Genomic DNA, 13988 nt, shown 5'->3' on the forward strand with positions numbered 1-13988 from the left:
TTCCTTGAGATAATGAAGACTTGCATTTTTTCCATGATATACTTTTATTATGAGAATGAAAACCATTTACAAAAATCACAGACAAACAAAATTTGTTTTCGGAAGATGCCAAACACAAAAAGTACACTAAAACAAATGTCTCATCAAATGATTTACAAAGTACAGGAAAAAGCCTTTAAGATATCTTATAAAAAAACACACTCAGTGTCATTCCAACTTCTAAATGGGAGTACCTCTTCTTGTTCCAAAGCAGCTTCAATGCTTTCAACATCTAAAGGAAGAGGAGCGTAAAGTCCTGTTTGGATGATCTCTTTCGACTCAACCAGATTCTTCAACAATGACTTCAACTCAGTGAGAAAATCTTCACACTTCTGATTCATCAAGTCTCCTGAAAAATTAAAACTACAGGATAAGAGTCATTGTAAAAGTATGTGATCCCATATTCTGCTTCCAATCTTCAGGGTAAGACATGGTTCTCATTCTGAGAGATTTATGAAACTAACAAAGGTAGGCTAGAGTAGATAGTTACTTATCCTCGGCTGCGTTTCCTTCAGCAATTACGTTCACACAAACTAATAAACCGTGCGTTAAAATATTATTCGTAATGCATCGTTATATTGGCGATTGAGCAATAAGTGATGTTTTTTTCAATCTAATGCGCTATAGCCTACTGTACTAGTTTTATCTACCTTAATGTATGTTATATAGTTGAATAGTTTTTAACTCTGCTTTCGTTGGAGAAACAAAAATATTACTAATAAGTACAGTAAAGAACACTTGGACTACGACATGCCAGGGCAACATTCGGGAGTGAGATAAATCTCATTGAACAATAATGACTACTCGAATCAAGCAGTTTTTGTGCACTAAAATCTATAAATAAATTACTGGTAAAAGTGCTAGTTTTCATTTCTGATTAAATTCGATTTTCATTTTGAGCACTTACGCTTTTCAGACAACTCTAATTCGTCTGCTAACGCGTGTTGCATCTGGTGTATTGCATTCTTCATTTTTTCCCAATCGTCTTTGAGATTTTTTGACTTTTCGACAAAAAAGGGGATATCTTTGTCAGAGGCTGCATCAGGAAGACAACGGCACTCCTCCAGCGCTTCCTCAACATCAATGATCTTAACTTCATCCTCATCAATTTGATCCTTCAAGCTCTAAAAATTCAACAAGTTACTTGAATCAACACAAATATCTTCTAAAATTCCGATATTGTAGAGTGAGCAATGCGATGTAATAATAATAATAATAATAACATGTTTTGTTTTGCGCCAATTGCGACAACATACAGTACACTGCGATTACATTTATTATGCAACACAGCAGACGACTGGAAGCAGCGAAGGAACTATACAGTTATCGAGTCAGCTGCTCCAAACAACGCAAATCTTACGCAAAATGTAAAATGTAACGCAAATCTTACGTTTAAAAAGCGTCAGAGAGCGTCATATTACGTCATTGTACTACTAAACTGTTTATATTCGCGTAAAATTAATCACATCCACACTCAGAAATGGTACAAAAGATTAATCTTCAGGAACAAACAAAAGAAGATGTTGAGCAAATAATTTCCCAAACTCACCTGCAAAGCATCTTCTGCTTGATTGATCTCAGCCGGGCTACAGTCAGCTAATGAAGCTGCTACTGCGTTTAGTTTCTGGATTTCAGCTTGGTACAGTTTGAGTTTAGCTTCAGCAACGTTGTAGCACTTGATGAATTTTTGCGCCGATAGAAGCCTTAAAATAAAATAACGTGCAAATAATTCTCATTGATTGGTTGTTGGGTATTTGCTGCAGAACTACTGGCTCTTTATCTGAAGCTCAGTCAGAGTAGTTTTGTGTGTTTGTATTCATCATTATCATCAGCAACCAGTTTTGAACATACAGACCATGAATTGAACATCATGTCAAAAGTGTGGCCTGTCTGACTGTATTGACTTTGAACAACACTGAAAAGTTATTACAAATGTTTTTTGTCAAACTTGTCAAGGATTAAGGAAAGTTAGTAAATTTGTTTTGGTTCAAGAGATCAGAAATAACAAACCGTCGCTATATTTTAAACGTAGCTAGTTTTTGATAAATTTTCTAGATGTTGTCATGCGTACAGCATAGACAATGGATGACCTACAGAAGACAAATTATAATCGTGAGATCTAAACATTTCATCATGTGTATGTCTGTAGTTGTTGACGTGCTAGTAATGTTTTTAGCTCATACTACTAACTAACTTGGCCATGTATGTGGCTGCACAGCTGTTCAGTTCCTTCCATTCCTCAGACAATTCAACGGTGTCAGAATCGAGTGTGGGTAACAATGAAGAAAGAATATCTTCACTCTTCAGCAGGGTTTCACATCGGCACTGAAGATCATCGTATTCCTCTTTCATTGCTCTTCCAAGATGATCCATAGTGTCCTTGAAGAGACGTTGCAATGTAAGATGATGTGGGAGTAGGTTAAAAAAAACAAAGCGTCCGAAAATGCAGTTTCTTAATAAGTTTTGCTTTTAATAATAATAATAATGCTTGTGTTTATATAGCGCTGTATCCAACGCAGAATGCGTTGCTCCTCAGCGCTTTACAAAGCAGACAGTTATAAATGCAGCCGTATAGAGGCGCAATTGAGTACATTTTTATCCGAATCCATTCCATTGCTCAGTGCCAAGCAGAAATTGGATTCAGTACCATTTTTAAAAAGTCTTTTGGTATGACCCAACAGGAAATCGAACTCATGCCTATCGATTCAGAGGCGGATGCACTAACCACTAAGCCACCGCTTTTGCTTTCTCTTTTATTGACACGGACTAAGCTCAGAGATTGAAGATAAGGGCACGTGGACAGGAAGGGAGAAAGACAACCTTCGTGTCCCCCTTCCAGTATGTCATAAAGTGTCGTTTCCAGACGCAGTCGTGTGCCCTCGTTGGGTATCGAACCGACGTCCTTTCGGGTCTAAATCAGACGATCTGACTATTCACACCCAACCATTTTTTTGTTAATTCTTATCCAAACCAAAAATCACTTTCGCAAAGTTTCAGTTTATTTAACGTGGAAATCACGTATCGTCTCACCTGCTGTTGCTCAATGGCCTCAGATATAGCAGCTTCATCTGTAAGATCCGTCGCATCGGCTCGTTTTTTCTGTTCACTCGCTAATTTCCTCATATTTGCCCGAAATTTGCCAATATCAGCCAATAACGTAGCCACAGCATCTTTGCATTGCGCTTCTGGAGAAGATAAACAACACGAAATTATAAAATAAACAGCAAAGTGGAAGCTGGTGTCTCCTCAAATCAGTTTCAGTAATCGGCTGCACTGTAAGTGGTGAGATCCGGATATAAATAAAGGATACGATTAAAAAAAGGTCTAGTAACTCAGCTTTATAAAGAATAACAATCATAAAAATCAAGGTAGCAAGGATCTATGGATACATGACAGCTTGAAATAAATTAGTTTTTCGGAAAAGAATTTTGTTAGTATTAAAATTAGATTGCAATAGAAAATCCTTTTTGGTCTAACTTTATCAGTGGGAAAGTTTAGCACACATAAAAATCCTTTGGAAGATTGTTACAACGTACCTGCTTTAGCTTGATCGATTGAATTTTGCAATGACTCCAATTGTCTGGCGATTTCCTCTTTTGCCTTCTTCCAACTCTCCTCCAGAGAATCAAGTCTTTCTTTGCACAGCGAGATCTCAACCGATTTTTTTGATTCCTTATCCAAAGATTCCAACATCCGGATCTTTTCTCCGACTTCCATCAAATCCTCCACTTCTTTCTTAGCATCAGCGGCAACTTGATCACCAACAGGAATTTCGTTGGCTAGTTTCTATAGCAACATACCAATAACATTTAAAAACTTAAAGCAACTCCTCCCTTCTAAAGTTATGCTAAATTACTCCCCTTCTAAAGTTATGCTAAATCACTCCTGTAAATTTATGCTGAATTACTTCTCTCCTAAAGTTATGTTAAATTAAAACTACGTTCCAGAAATGGACAAAAGAAGTTGCAAAAAAACGAATAAAAGCACCATAATAGGGTGAGTTTTATAGCAGTTATAAATCTAAGAAAAACTAAACGCTACATTATCTTTCTGGTCAAAGCAGCCACAATAAGCACACTTATTCAAATAGAAAACCGAAATCATACATATCTCAAAAAGTTTATGGTTGATATTTGAACAGTTGACAAAATTACCGAAACATCTTCTTGATGTTTCTGAAGGAAATCCAATGCGTCAGCTGAAGGATATCTTGAAAGGATGCTTTCGTTGTGAGTCACAATCTCTTCTAAAGCATTCAGCTTTTCAACAGCTTCTCTTAACCCTTTCATTCTAGAAAGCAAACAGAACCCAATGCTTAAAGTAAAGGCAACACGTCCCTTTGGTGTAGGGTGTAGATCAGGGGTGGGGAACCTTTTTAGTATTGCGGACCACATAAAATGAGAAATAACACAGGCGGGCCACTAAAAATTTCGAAATTTTATTTACAGATAAAAAATGCAGCGAAGTAGACAATGATTTATTTCGCTTTTACAGCTAGTGGGATGGCTGAAAGTTTTTATTTTTGGTGAGTCGTGTGATGTCTGCTGACACGGAAGATGTTGCAACTCTTAACTGCATCTCTACGTTTTTATCAGTCAGTCTGGAGCGAAGCCGATTTTTTGTTAGATTTAATCTGGAAAAAAACTGCTCGCAACGGTAGGTGCTTCCAAACAGAGACACATATTTCAAAGCATGTTTCTGCATGACTATGATGGATTAACTAGCCATAGAAGGCCATTCGCAATATACCGAGAATGCAGAGCCTACTCTTTTTTGAGCTGTTGTTTCAATATATTTTGGGTAAAAAAATTTTGACGCGGGCCACATGGAACAGTCACGCGGGCCACATTCGGCCCGCGGGCCGCAGGTTCCCCACCCCTGGTGTAGATTAAGGATTAAGTTAAACCATTGCAAGAGGTAATGGTCTGGATTCATTCCGACGTTTCGTCGATTAGATACGACTGAGTTCTTCAAACAGCTGGATCAGATTAACAGCTACCTGTGTAACATTCGACAGAGCCATATTGCTGCAAACATATAAACAGGTAAAAGAAAAATCCAAAATTTGGAAAGGAGATGACTGTGTAAAATGATCCAACATTTTATCCAAGGCCAATTGGCAATTAATGAAACATCACTTTTTTTAATTTCATTTTTTTTTGTTAAACTTACTTTGCTGCGGCGAGGTCCGCCAGCTGGTTCGCATTTTCCCAGTTGCCGACCATTTTTTGGTGTTCGTCTATCAGTTGCTCGATCAAGCAATTTTCGGCTGCTGAACTGTCAACTTGGGTGACGTTCGCCTTGTCCGAACAATCCGCGCAAATATCGTAATACTGGCCTGACAACAAACGCAGGTCGTCTGCTATGTTCTGTGAAACAGAAAAAGAATTTATGAAAAAAATGGTTGGAGTTTTCTGCTTTGTGGTAGGATGTAGGCCGTAGGGACTATGCAGACTGAATACTTGAGTCGAGTGTATGCCAAGCTGGGCTTAAGTTTGAAGATTATCGGGCCAGATGCGGCCCTAAAGCTGAGTATCTAATAGTGTTGAAGCACGTCTTTGTCAGTTCAATTCATTCAGAAAATTTAACTTTCAAGCTTGTTGCAAACCTCAAGCAAATCTCCAGGCTCAGATATAAAATGTACTTTCCGCGTACGACTCTGAGGCATTTATTATTACCGCTGCGCTAACGTTTCCTTCTGCAGCAGTAGCATGCATCCTCAGAGGACCCTGATTTAACACTTAGACATATTTTAATTCATTCTTAAGGACCAACACAGTTTAATTTAAGGCATATGAAAATAAAAAGGGTGAAAAAGTTTTTTTGCTGAGTGGTAGGTCTCAAAATGAAATAAATATTATTAAGGTGTTTTTAAAGCCAAAAACTAACGTTTTGTTGGGTGATGCCCTCCTGTAAGGATGGCACGTCCAGGGGATGCAGGGTTGCCGCCTCAGCTTTCTGACTTTCCAAGATCGTTCCTAGTGCTTTGTTGAACTTTCGTACTTTCTCCAAAGCGTCAGATATTTGGCTATTTAGTTCTTCAGCTGCAAGTTTTATAAAAAAGTAGTTATCCGATTTTTATACTTCTTAATTTAGTGCCAAGATAATAAAGAATTAGTAAAGCAAGAATAAAAACGATACTTTTTTTTATCTGAAACGGAATAACGTGAAGTTGTTGATGGTAAATAACTCGGCTTGAACTCGAAGTCCGAACTAGTTTGAACTGGTTTTTAATGAACTTGATTTGTGGCTTTTTCTTCATGTTTTCGAAGCAACAAGAAGAACGAAAAGTCCAAAATCACAGTTTAGTCAGAATGAACAAAACGCACCTTTTTCTAAGTTAGAAATCACAGCATCGATGTCAATCGACAGTTTCTGTAACTTCTCCTTCAACTCTTTCCATCTTCCCTCAAGGTTTGTAACCCTGTCTCGGTATTGGTCGATATCGTCGCTGGCGTCAATATCGTCGGGAAGTCGCGCGACGACGCTTTGTACCGACGATAAGTTCGTGGACAACACGGTCATGTTATCGTCGATTGTAGGGCACAATGTGATCACATTCTGCAAAATATGATAAAAATGACTGAAAAAAATTAGATAACGTTGAAATAAAATTAAAAACGTAAAACGTCAGAATTTCAGTGTTAAGTCTTCTCAATTTCTAACTTGACATTTACGTGATTGCGTATCCACTGTATACTACGTGGTAAAGAAAGCTATTGTTTACGCTCACGTTTTATAACTTGGCAATCTTTATACAAAAATGTAGGTAGGTGAAAGACTACAGTTGCATACTGCATCGTTTGTAAATTTTTCTGCAAACTGTGATTGTTTGCAAAAGATTATTTCGTACTTCGATGTACAGTTAAAAGCATGGCCAGAAAAGTAAAGACAATTTCCTTGCCTTCCTCAACCGCACAATAAAAGTTGAATACGTTTGTTGAAATAAGATTTAATCGTAATCACAAACTCCTCTTGTACCTCAATTTGCATGTTCAAGGAATTCAAATCTTCAAGATTCGTGCAATCTTTATCGAATTTTAAAACAACATCTTCCACCTTGTCCACCATCGCTCCAACTTCCTCAAGACCCTTCGCTAGATGGAGGAGTCCCTTGATCCTGGGATACGGATACATTTTGATTATCTTTATCAAAAAGAAAAAGTTGTATCCAAGCTTACTTCCAGTGATTGAAGATTTAAAGTGGACAGAAAGACAGGGTTGCCAATTTTAGTACCCACATCGTTCAATTACAAGTCACGGAATTGAAAGATCTTCGTTTTAAGTAAAGACGTAAAGACGACTGGTGTAGAAGCTACATTAACCCAAACACACAAAGAAATATCAGGTACTAAAAACAATAAAAGAAAACATATAAGTTTATCACTCACAGAAATAAACGCATCTGTATCTTCTATCTCGCTATTTTATTTAACTGCAGGGAAGAAGACATAACCTAATATGTGACCGTTGAAAAGAAATTTTAATTTTTGTGGTAGTTTCAACCAATTTATATGTTGAAAAATACACTCTAAAAATCCATAATAAACTTATTTTATACTTTTCTAAGAGTATGTGGCCGATTTCCCAGAGTTTGTTCCAGGAGGATTGCAAGAGATGGAGCTCATCTCGGAGCTTTCCTGAACTCTCAGCTTTCCCCGTGGCCTCACTGTTGATGAAGTTAATGACTTCACTTTGAAGTGAATCATACTCAGACCTCATCTCTTCAACTTCGTGCACAGTATTCTGAACAAAACAAAATTACAGATAAAAAGAATTGCTTTTCTGATTATTTTTTGTCGCACTACGCATTCTTTTTGTATCAATTTTTAATGAAAAGTTTAGTGAAGAAGCTTTGTTTTGCAAAAAAATGTCTAGAAATGATGGAAAAATGCTCTTAACGTTTGTGGTTTCAAATAAAGTTTCCAAATCGAAAACTTTGTCACTTTAATTTTTGAATGGTGAAAGCTATTGCTTGACAGTAATTTTAACATAAAGTGCTGGAGTGGTAGGTCAATCACCTGTTGATCATGGAAGTATTGTTCCACAGTGGTAATATCATCCGGTAAAGGATTGGACAAGACCTTTACTTGTTGGGCAATCATTTCTTCAATTTTCTTTCGCATATCACCGAGTTTCTTTACGAAGACTTGACAAGTGTTCTCTTCAGAGGCGACTAATAGATGCACAAGTATCATAAAGTTGCATTTGTTAACCGAAAAAAGACACATTATCCAGACGTTTGAGCAATACAAAACAAAAAACGCTGCTTGAACTGTGACATCTTTTTTTTTTCAACATTGTTGCAAAAAAAATCCTTTTATTTGCAACACAAGTGTATTCCCCCTTAACATAACCGTTTTGTGTTTTATTATGTTTATAGAATTTGGTTTTGATCACAGTTTTGATCACATAGAACGACATGCTGCATTAACTTACCCCTTTCGACCTCTGGCAGGATCTTAAGCAGCGCAGCCAACCTGCGCACATGCGTAAAGTTAAGCATCACAAGACTAGCGCGGTTTTGAAACGTGAAGCTAGAACGAACATTTTTGAAGAAGCTGATCGTGTGCTCACCAGAGCAGGCCTAGACCAGTGATGGATAAGGCCGTTAAAAACCGAGTCCAAAATACAACCAGAAAAGAACAAATCAAAATACAATTGTTCACCCAACCACAAGAAGGTAGATTACTTGAAGAAAAAATTAGTTGCCTTGCCTCTAGTGAAGAATAAAGTTACGTTCACGCTCGTCACGAGCGTTAGAAACAATGAAAAAATCATCTACACAAATTGGATTAAGTTTATCTCAGTAAGCAACACTTCCTACATTGACAAATAAAACCCAACAACCACACGGAATTTAACATAATATAATAACATGAAAATTAACTAAAAAATTACAAACGTTTTCGGCCAAACTCATGTTAGCCCTTATCAAGTAACCAACTGACTAATGTGGTACATAAATTGAAATTACAAAACTGATCTACATAAACAAAACCGAAGAAAGAAACGCATAAGAATGAAACGGCAAGGCAGCGTAGAGGCAAATCACATGACGCTGAATAGCTATTACCACAGCGAACTCGCAGCATCAGGCTAAAACAGGTCGTTGATATCTACATTGTGACGTTAATTTAATGTTTACCTCTCGGTAACTGCAAGCTCACACATCCTAAGCCTTTCCAAAAGCTTGTTCATTTTCTCAAGATAGGCTGCGTCGAGTCTATTTAAAGTGTGTTTGACGTCATCATCCAATGTTGCGTCACAATCGGTTGTTTGGTTCAAAGCGTTGATATGTATCGGATAGATCACTTGTGTGGATATTTCTTGCAATTCTTCGTTGCTGGTTTTGAGATGTTGAGCTAGATCGGCTTGAGACGAAATAGCGACTTGTAGCTCCTGCAAGCATTGTTGTAAGCATTGTATTAAATGCGCATAATTGTAATCATAAGTAATCGTAGTCTGCATAAGTATCGCATTCCTAAACTGAAATCCAATTTAAAAAAAGTTAGAATGATCATTTCTGCACGGAATGGCTATTTCTTTCTATGAACTACGTAATTCTAAATTTCTCCACACAGTAAGCAACACCACTCTCACCAATTTTACACTTTAGTAAACCCTCATGTCAACTTTAAACACTTCGATAAAAGTTTGTTCTTGGATAATTTTCTAATGAAACTCAAACGCAAATATTACAGCAAATTTTTCAATTCTTTGATATAACCTGATTAAAACCAGCTAGCCTACTGGTTAAATTACCTCCAAAAAAGACTTCCGTAGTAACACTTTTTTAACGTCATCATCATCTTTGCAGTTATCTGCATCCCTGGATAGTTGGACTTCTATGTCCGATATCGCTGAATCCAGTCCGTTCATTTGACTCAATATCACAGATATCGCCATCAACCTACGCACATGACGAAAGACTAAGCACGCTTTGTGTACATTATTAAACGTTGTTTATTGGTATAGTTTCTGTTGATTTATTCTTTATCATAGTGATAGATAGTCAAAAAATATAAACACTCACTTTATCACAACGTAACATAGTGACAAATAACAATAAACAAGACTTAAGAAATGAAAATTGCAATTAACCGTAAACACAATAAACATTAAACACCCACCATTGAATCTATACAAAATGTCAGACAGCAGCTACTTCATTACAAAACAGCCGGCTACATAGCCGAGTGGTGAGAGCCTTACTACAATGATCGAGAGGACACCGGTTCGACGCTGCTCAAGACCATACGTCTATGTCTTTGGCTAGACTACTTGGTGGCATGCCTAAAGGTGGACACCGAAATTGGCTTCCTTGCCTGTGTTTTCGCTCACTTCTCACTCACTTCTCGCTCTCCAAATCTTGAAACACAGAGCATAAAGTCTGGAAAGTACAATAATCACAAAACAGAAGTTTACTTTTCATGGTAGGTGTGAGTTATGACCCAGGTGCTCTTCCATTGACGCACTGCAATATCAAGATGAGAGGAGATGGTCTCACTGCTCGTGGATGTTGGATCCTCCTGGATCACTCTCCGCGTCTTCGCACAAACTTGGTGGAATTCATCCTCGCATCCTTCAAGCTCTTCCACCGATTTCTAAAATGATGATCAACAATATCAGAAAATGGCTGTAATGTGTGTTCAGTACAAAGAGTAGTCCGGGAACACCGTGAATCTGGGGTGGTAAAAGGATAGACCTTCGGCCCCAGAGGCTCACGCGACGACGATGGCGAGTACAAAGAGAGCAATACAGGTATAACCGAAACGACACTTTAATCGGTAAAAAGCCATACGGAAAAATCCTTACGGAAAATATCCACTGAGAAAATATCCACCCGGAAAATACACCCTCTCTCGAAAATAAGGATATATTCTAGTCGGGATAGTTTTCCTATGGATTTTTACCTACATCCAAATGACACAGTGTACAACTGTACATTGAATCCACGGCAGATTGGAGATTCGAGAACATCTCTTCTCAGTCTGATGTGATTTTTTATATTTTATATTTATAGTGTACGTGTTTCTTATACAGTTAAGATTTCAATAAACATCCTCAAACGCTATTTTCCTTTTAAATTTATTGACAAGGCAAACGTGACATAAATCCTTAATCGTTCTTTGGAGGTACAATTAAAATTCTAGATAACCTAGTTTAGATAAGCAATAAGCATACTTTGTGATCATCTGCGATGCGTTCAACTTCCTCTTCATCCATTGGTTGTGCAGCAAGGATTCTGGTGATCACATGAGTCCGGATCCCAATAACCCTCTTCATGAAGATGTGGAGTTCGGAGAGACATGTTTGACACTTTTCTTCATGTTCATTGGCTGCATAAAAAGTTTATTGATCAGCCAAGTAAAACATGTTAAAAATATTTACAAAAACAAGATTTCAAATTTCTCTTCTGCTCTTTTTCTAAACAAGGACATGGACTTCGGATAATAAATCCAGTCACAAATGAAATCTAACTTCCTCGCCAGTGACATCTCTGGATTGTGTAAGTCAAAAACGCATTTTATTGTGATGGTTACTACATCCACAACTTCTTAATTATACAGAAAGTATTAAGCGACCTTTTCTGTATTTCCATGTCTTATTAACCTGCTTATCTGCTTACCCTTATTCAGAAAAGCCAACATCTCGCCAACATGTGCACTGCATTGTTCAAGTAGATCTGTGCACTCTTGAAGTTGCTTGGAGGCTTCATCGCTGCCTAAGTCCTCGTCCAGATGGCAAAGACAAACTAAGTCATTGCTTGCTTGGATAAGCATATCCTCTCTTTCAGAAGGTGGCGTGTTCTTCAACTGGAATGTTAAGATCACGTAATCATTTACAAAAATTGATAATCATACCTCCAGCCGTCAGGAATTACCTTTTTTAGCATTAGTTTGTACTATAGAAAAGTAAAAACAAAAATTTTTCTGTAGAAAGGAGGGTTCTTTCTGACAGTTAGCGCAAGGCTGAGTATTGACTAGAATAACGAGCAATTGCGGTTCGCTGACCATAACGGACGTAGCCTCCACGCCAGCCATTCTGTAGAAGATGTTGTGGCAAGAGATATTTTATATATTGTATTTGCAATTGAAAAAGCTGCTTATTTTATATTTATATCACTTTATATTTTAGTTTATTTTCCTACTTACATCTGCCAGTTCCAAGGACATCATCTCGTTGCATCTAGTCTTAAATCCTTTCAAAACAGCATTAAACTGGCATTGCGTTTTAGATTTCTCGCAACATTCTTTCAAGCCATCTAATGTCAAAGCAAGGCCTTGAGCTTTCTCTTTGTTACGTTTACTACTTGGCAACATACGAAATATCAAAGACGGGGCAAAAGTGACGTCACTACGTGACGTATCGATCTTCCATACGTTCCGACTTGTGTTGTCAATCAAAGTGCACTCTTCGTTCTTTGTTACGGACACCTGGAGATGTCAATGATGTTATCGCAATGTTTATTGCAGCAAAATTTTTATTTTATCAAAACTTTTTTTTTTCAAGCCAAAATTTCCAAAATACCAAAAAAATATCGACAATGCTTTTCAACCAAATTAATTCGGTAACGATTTTATCTGTCACTGCTTTAGAAGTAAACAAAAAGTTTGTAATATTCTTCTTTGGGAACCAAACAATAGCATCACAAAATGATGTCGGAAAGCAAATACTTTTGTCTACTAGTTAGAACAGATCATGGAAGTGCTGAAACACAAACTGTTGAAATTGATGAGGGACAAGAATATTTGGAAAAACTATGTTATACTATAGTGAGTGGTATCCTGGTAAAACCGAATGGGTGATGATGATTACCCGTGGTATTGTAAATTTGCTTCTTTCCTTAAGTTATGGGTATATTTGAGTAGCAAAGTCGATGTTGGTGTCTAAAAGCTGAATAACCAAATGCCTCCCTGTCATTTTATTAAAAATTATTGAACCGGTTAACTTTATTTAAAATAGATGTGAATCTTCTCATCGATGATAACTATCGAAAAAAAAAAAGCTAATGTCGTTGGCACAAAGAAGTTATACTGAATTTCACATTGGCCCATTGTCATCGTCGCGTCGTCAACCTTGTGTCTGGTGGTTGAAGATTTAGACTAAGTGGACGGGAAAGCAAGGAAGTCAGTGTCCCACAAAGACACAGCGGAGTGCTTTCGGCGGGCGTCGAACCAATGTCCTTTCGATCAAGATTTCCGCCATTTGTCTACGTGTTGTTATTTATCTCTAACCGGATGTCATTTCACCGTGTAATTACTTCCAAATAGCTTCCTATACTTTTATTCTAAGCCTTTGGGTTAGGGTTGGCCTTGGCATTTAAACCAATATTCAATCATATAATTCTCGTAGAATATAACTTAGAAAATTCAGAATTGACACACCAAAAATGCAATATGTTGGCATTTTATAACGATACATGATACATATAATGATACATACAAGTGAAGCCATACTAGTGTTTGTGTGACCAAAGTTTTACAGTATACTTTATTTCATCAATTTAGTGTGGTACTCTGTATTTCTGTGATACTATTATTATTCTCTTCTACTACTGTATTTCTTATATACTGATGTTTTAAAATTTAAATGGTGTCGGGTAGCCTACTACTATATACCCAATAGTGCCTTCATAATAAAACTCACATTTTCATTCACATAGTCGCACAGTGCAGCCAAAGACATCTTATCACCATCGCATACGTCAACGTATCTCTCTTTAACGCAAGGGAGCTGACTGGATGACACTGCTACCTCATCTACTGTGGCCTGAAGGGTGGCAATCTGGTTCTCAACATTCTGAAAGCAAGAATAAAGTTTAACACAAGATAGATGATTGATTACGCAACATGTTATGTAATTACAATTTAAGAAAAATAAAATGGCAGTAAAAAATGCCTTTTCCCACTTAGATTTTCCCAGCTTGAAAATTGTCAATTTTA

The 13988-nt window shown here is 37.3% G+C and overlaps 1 protein-coding gene across 2 annotated transcripts in view; it reads right to left on the reverse strand.

Annotated features, from left to right (window-relative positions):
* Positions 1 to 13988, reverse strand: part of LOC145786650 (uncharacterized) — a 49969-nt gene that overhangs the window by 34561 nt on the left and 1420 nt on the right. Inside the window, exons 3-16 of one of the 2 annotated variants that reach the window (XM_082598349.1) lie at positions 13693 to 13845; positions 12198 to 12479; positions 11672 to 11858; positions 11227 to 11381; positions 10468 to 10646; positions 9805 to 9952; positions 9188 to 9441; positions 8479 to 8519; positions 8061 to 8215; positions 7601 to 7785; positions 7021 to 7159; positions 6369 to 6600; positions 5929 to 6083; positions 5212 to 5408 (exon numbers count right to left, since the gene is read on the reverse strand). In XM_082598349.1, coding sequence (XP_082454475.1) covers positions 5212 to 5408; positions 5929 to 6083; positions 6369 to 6600; positions 7021 to 7159; positions 7601 to 7785; positions 8061 to 8215; positions 8479 to 8519; positions 9188 to 9441; positions 9805 to 9952; positions 10468 to 10646; positions 11227 to 11381; positions 11672 to 11858; positions 12198 to 12479; positions 13693 to 13731 — 2348 coding nt within the window. In that variant the 5' untranslated portion in view covers positions 13732 to 13845. Of the gene's footprint in view, positions 1 to 233; positions 389 to 946; positions 1164 to 1588; positions 1743 to 2233; positions 2419 to 3069; positions 3225 to 3575; positions 3826 to 4193; positions 4299 to 5211; positions 5409 to 5928; positions 6084 to 6368; positions 6601 to 7020; positions 7160 to 7600; positions 7786 to 8060; positions 8216 to 8478; positions 8520 to 9187; positions 9442 to 9804; positions 9953 to 10467; positions 10647 to 11226; positions 11382 to 11671; positions 11859 to 12197; positions 12480 to 13692; positions 13846 to 13988 lie in introns of those variants that run through there. The other variant, XM_082598358.1, reaches the window with a different exon arrangement.

This window comes from Aplidium turbinatum, chromosome 2 (assembly GCF_918807975.1).
Source record: "Aplidium turbinatum chromosome 2, kaAplTurb1.1, whole genome shotgun sequence".
NCBI lineage: Eukaryota > Metazoa > Chordata > Ascidiacea > Aplousobranchia > Polyclinidae > Aplidium > Aplidium turbinatum.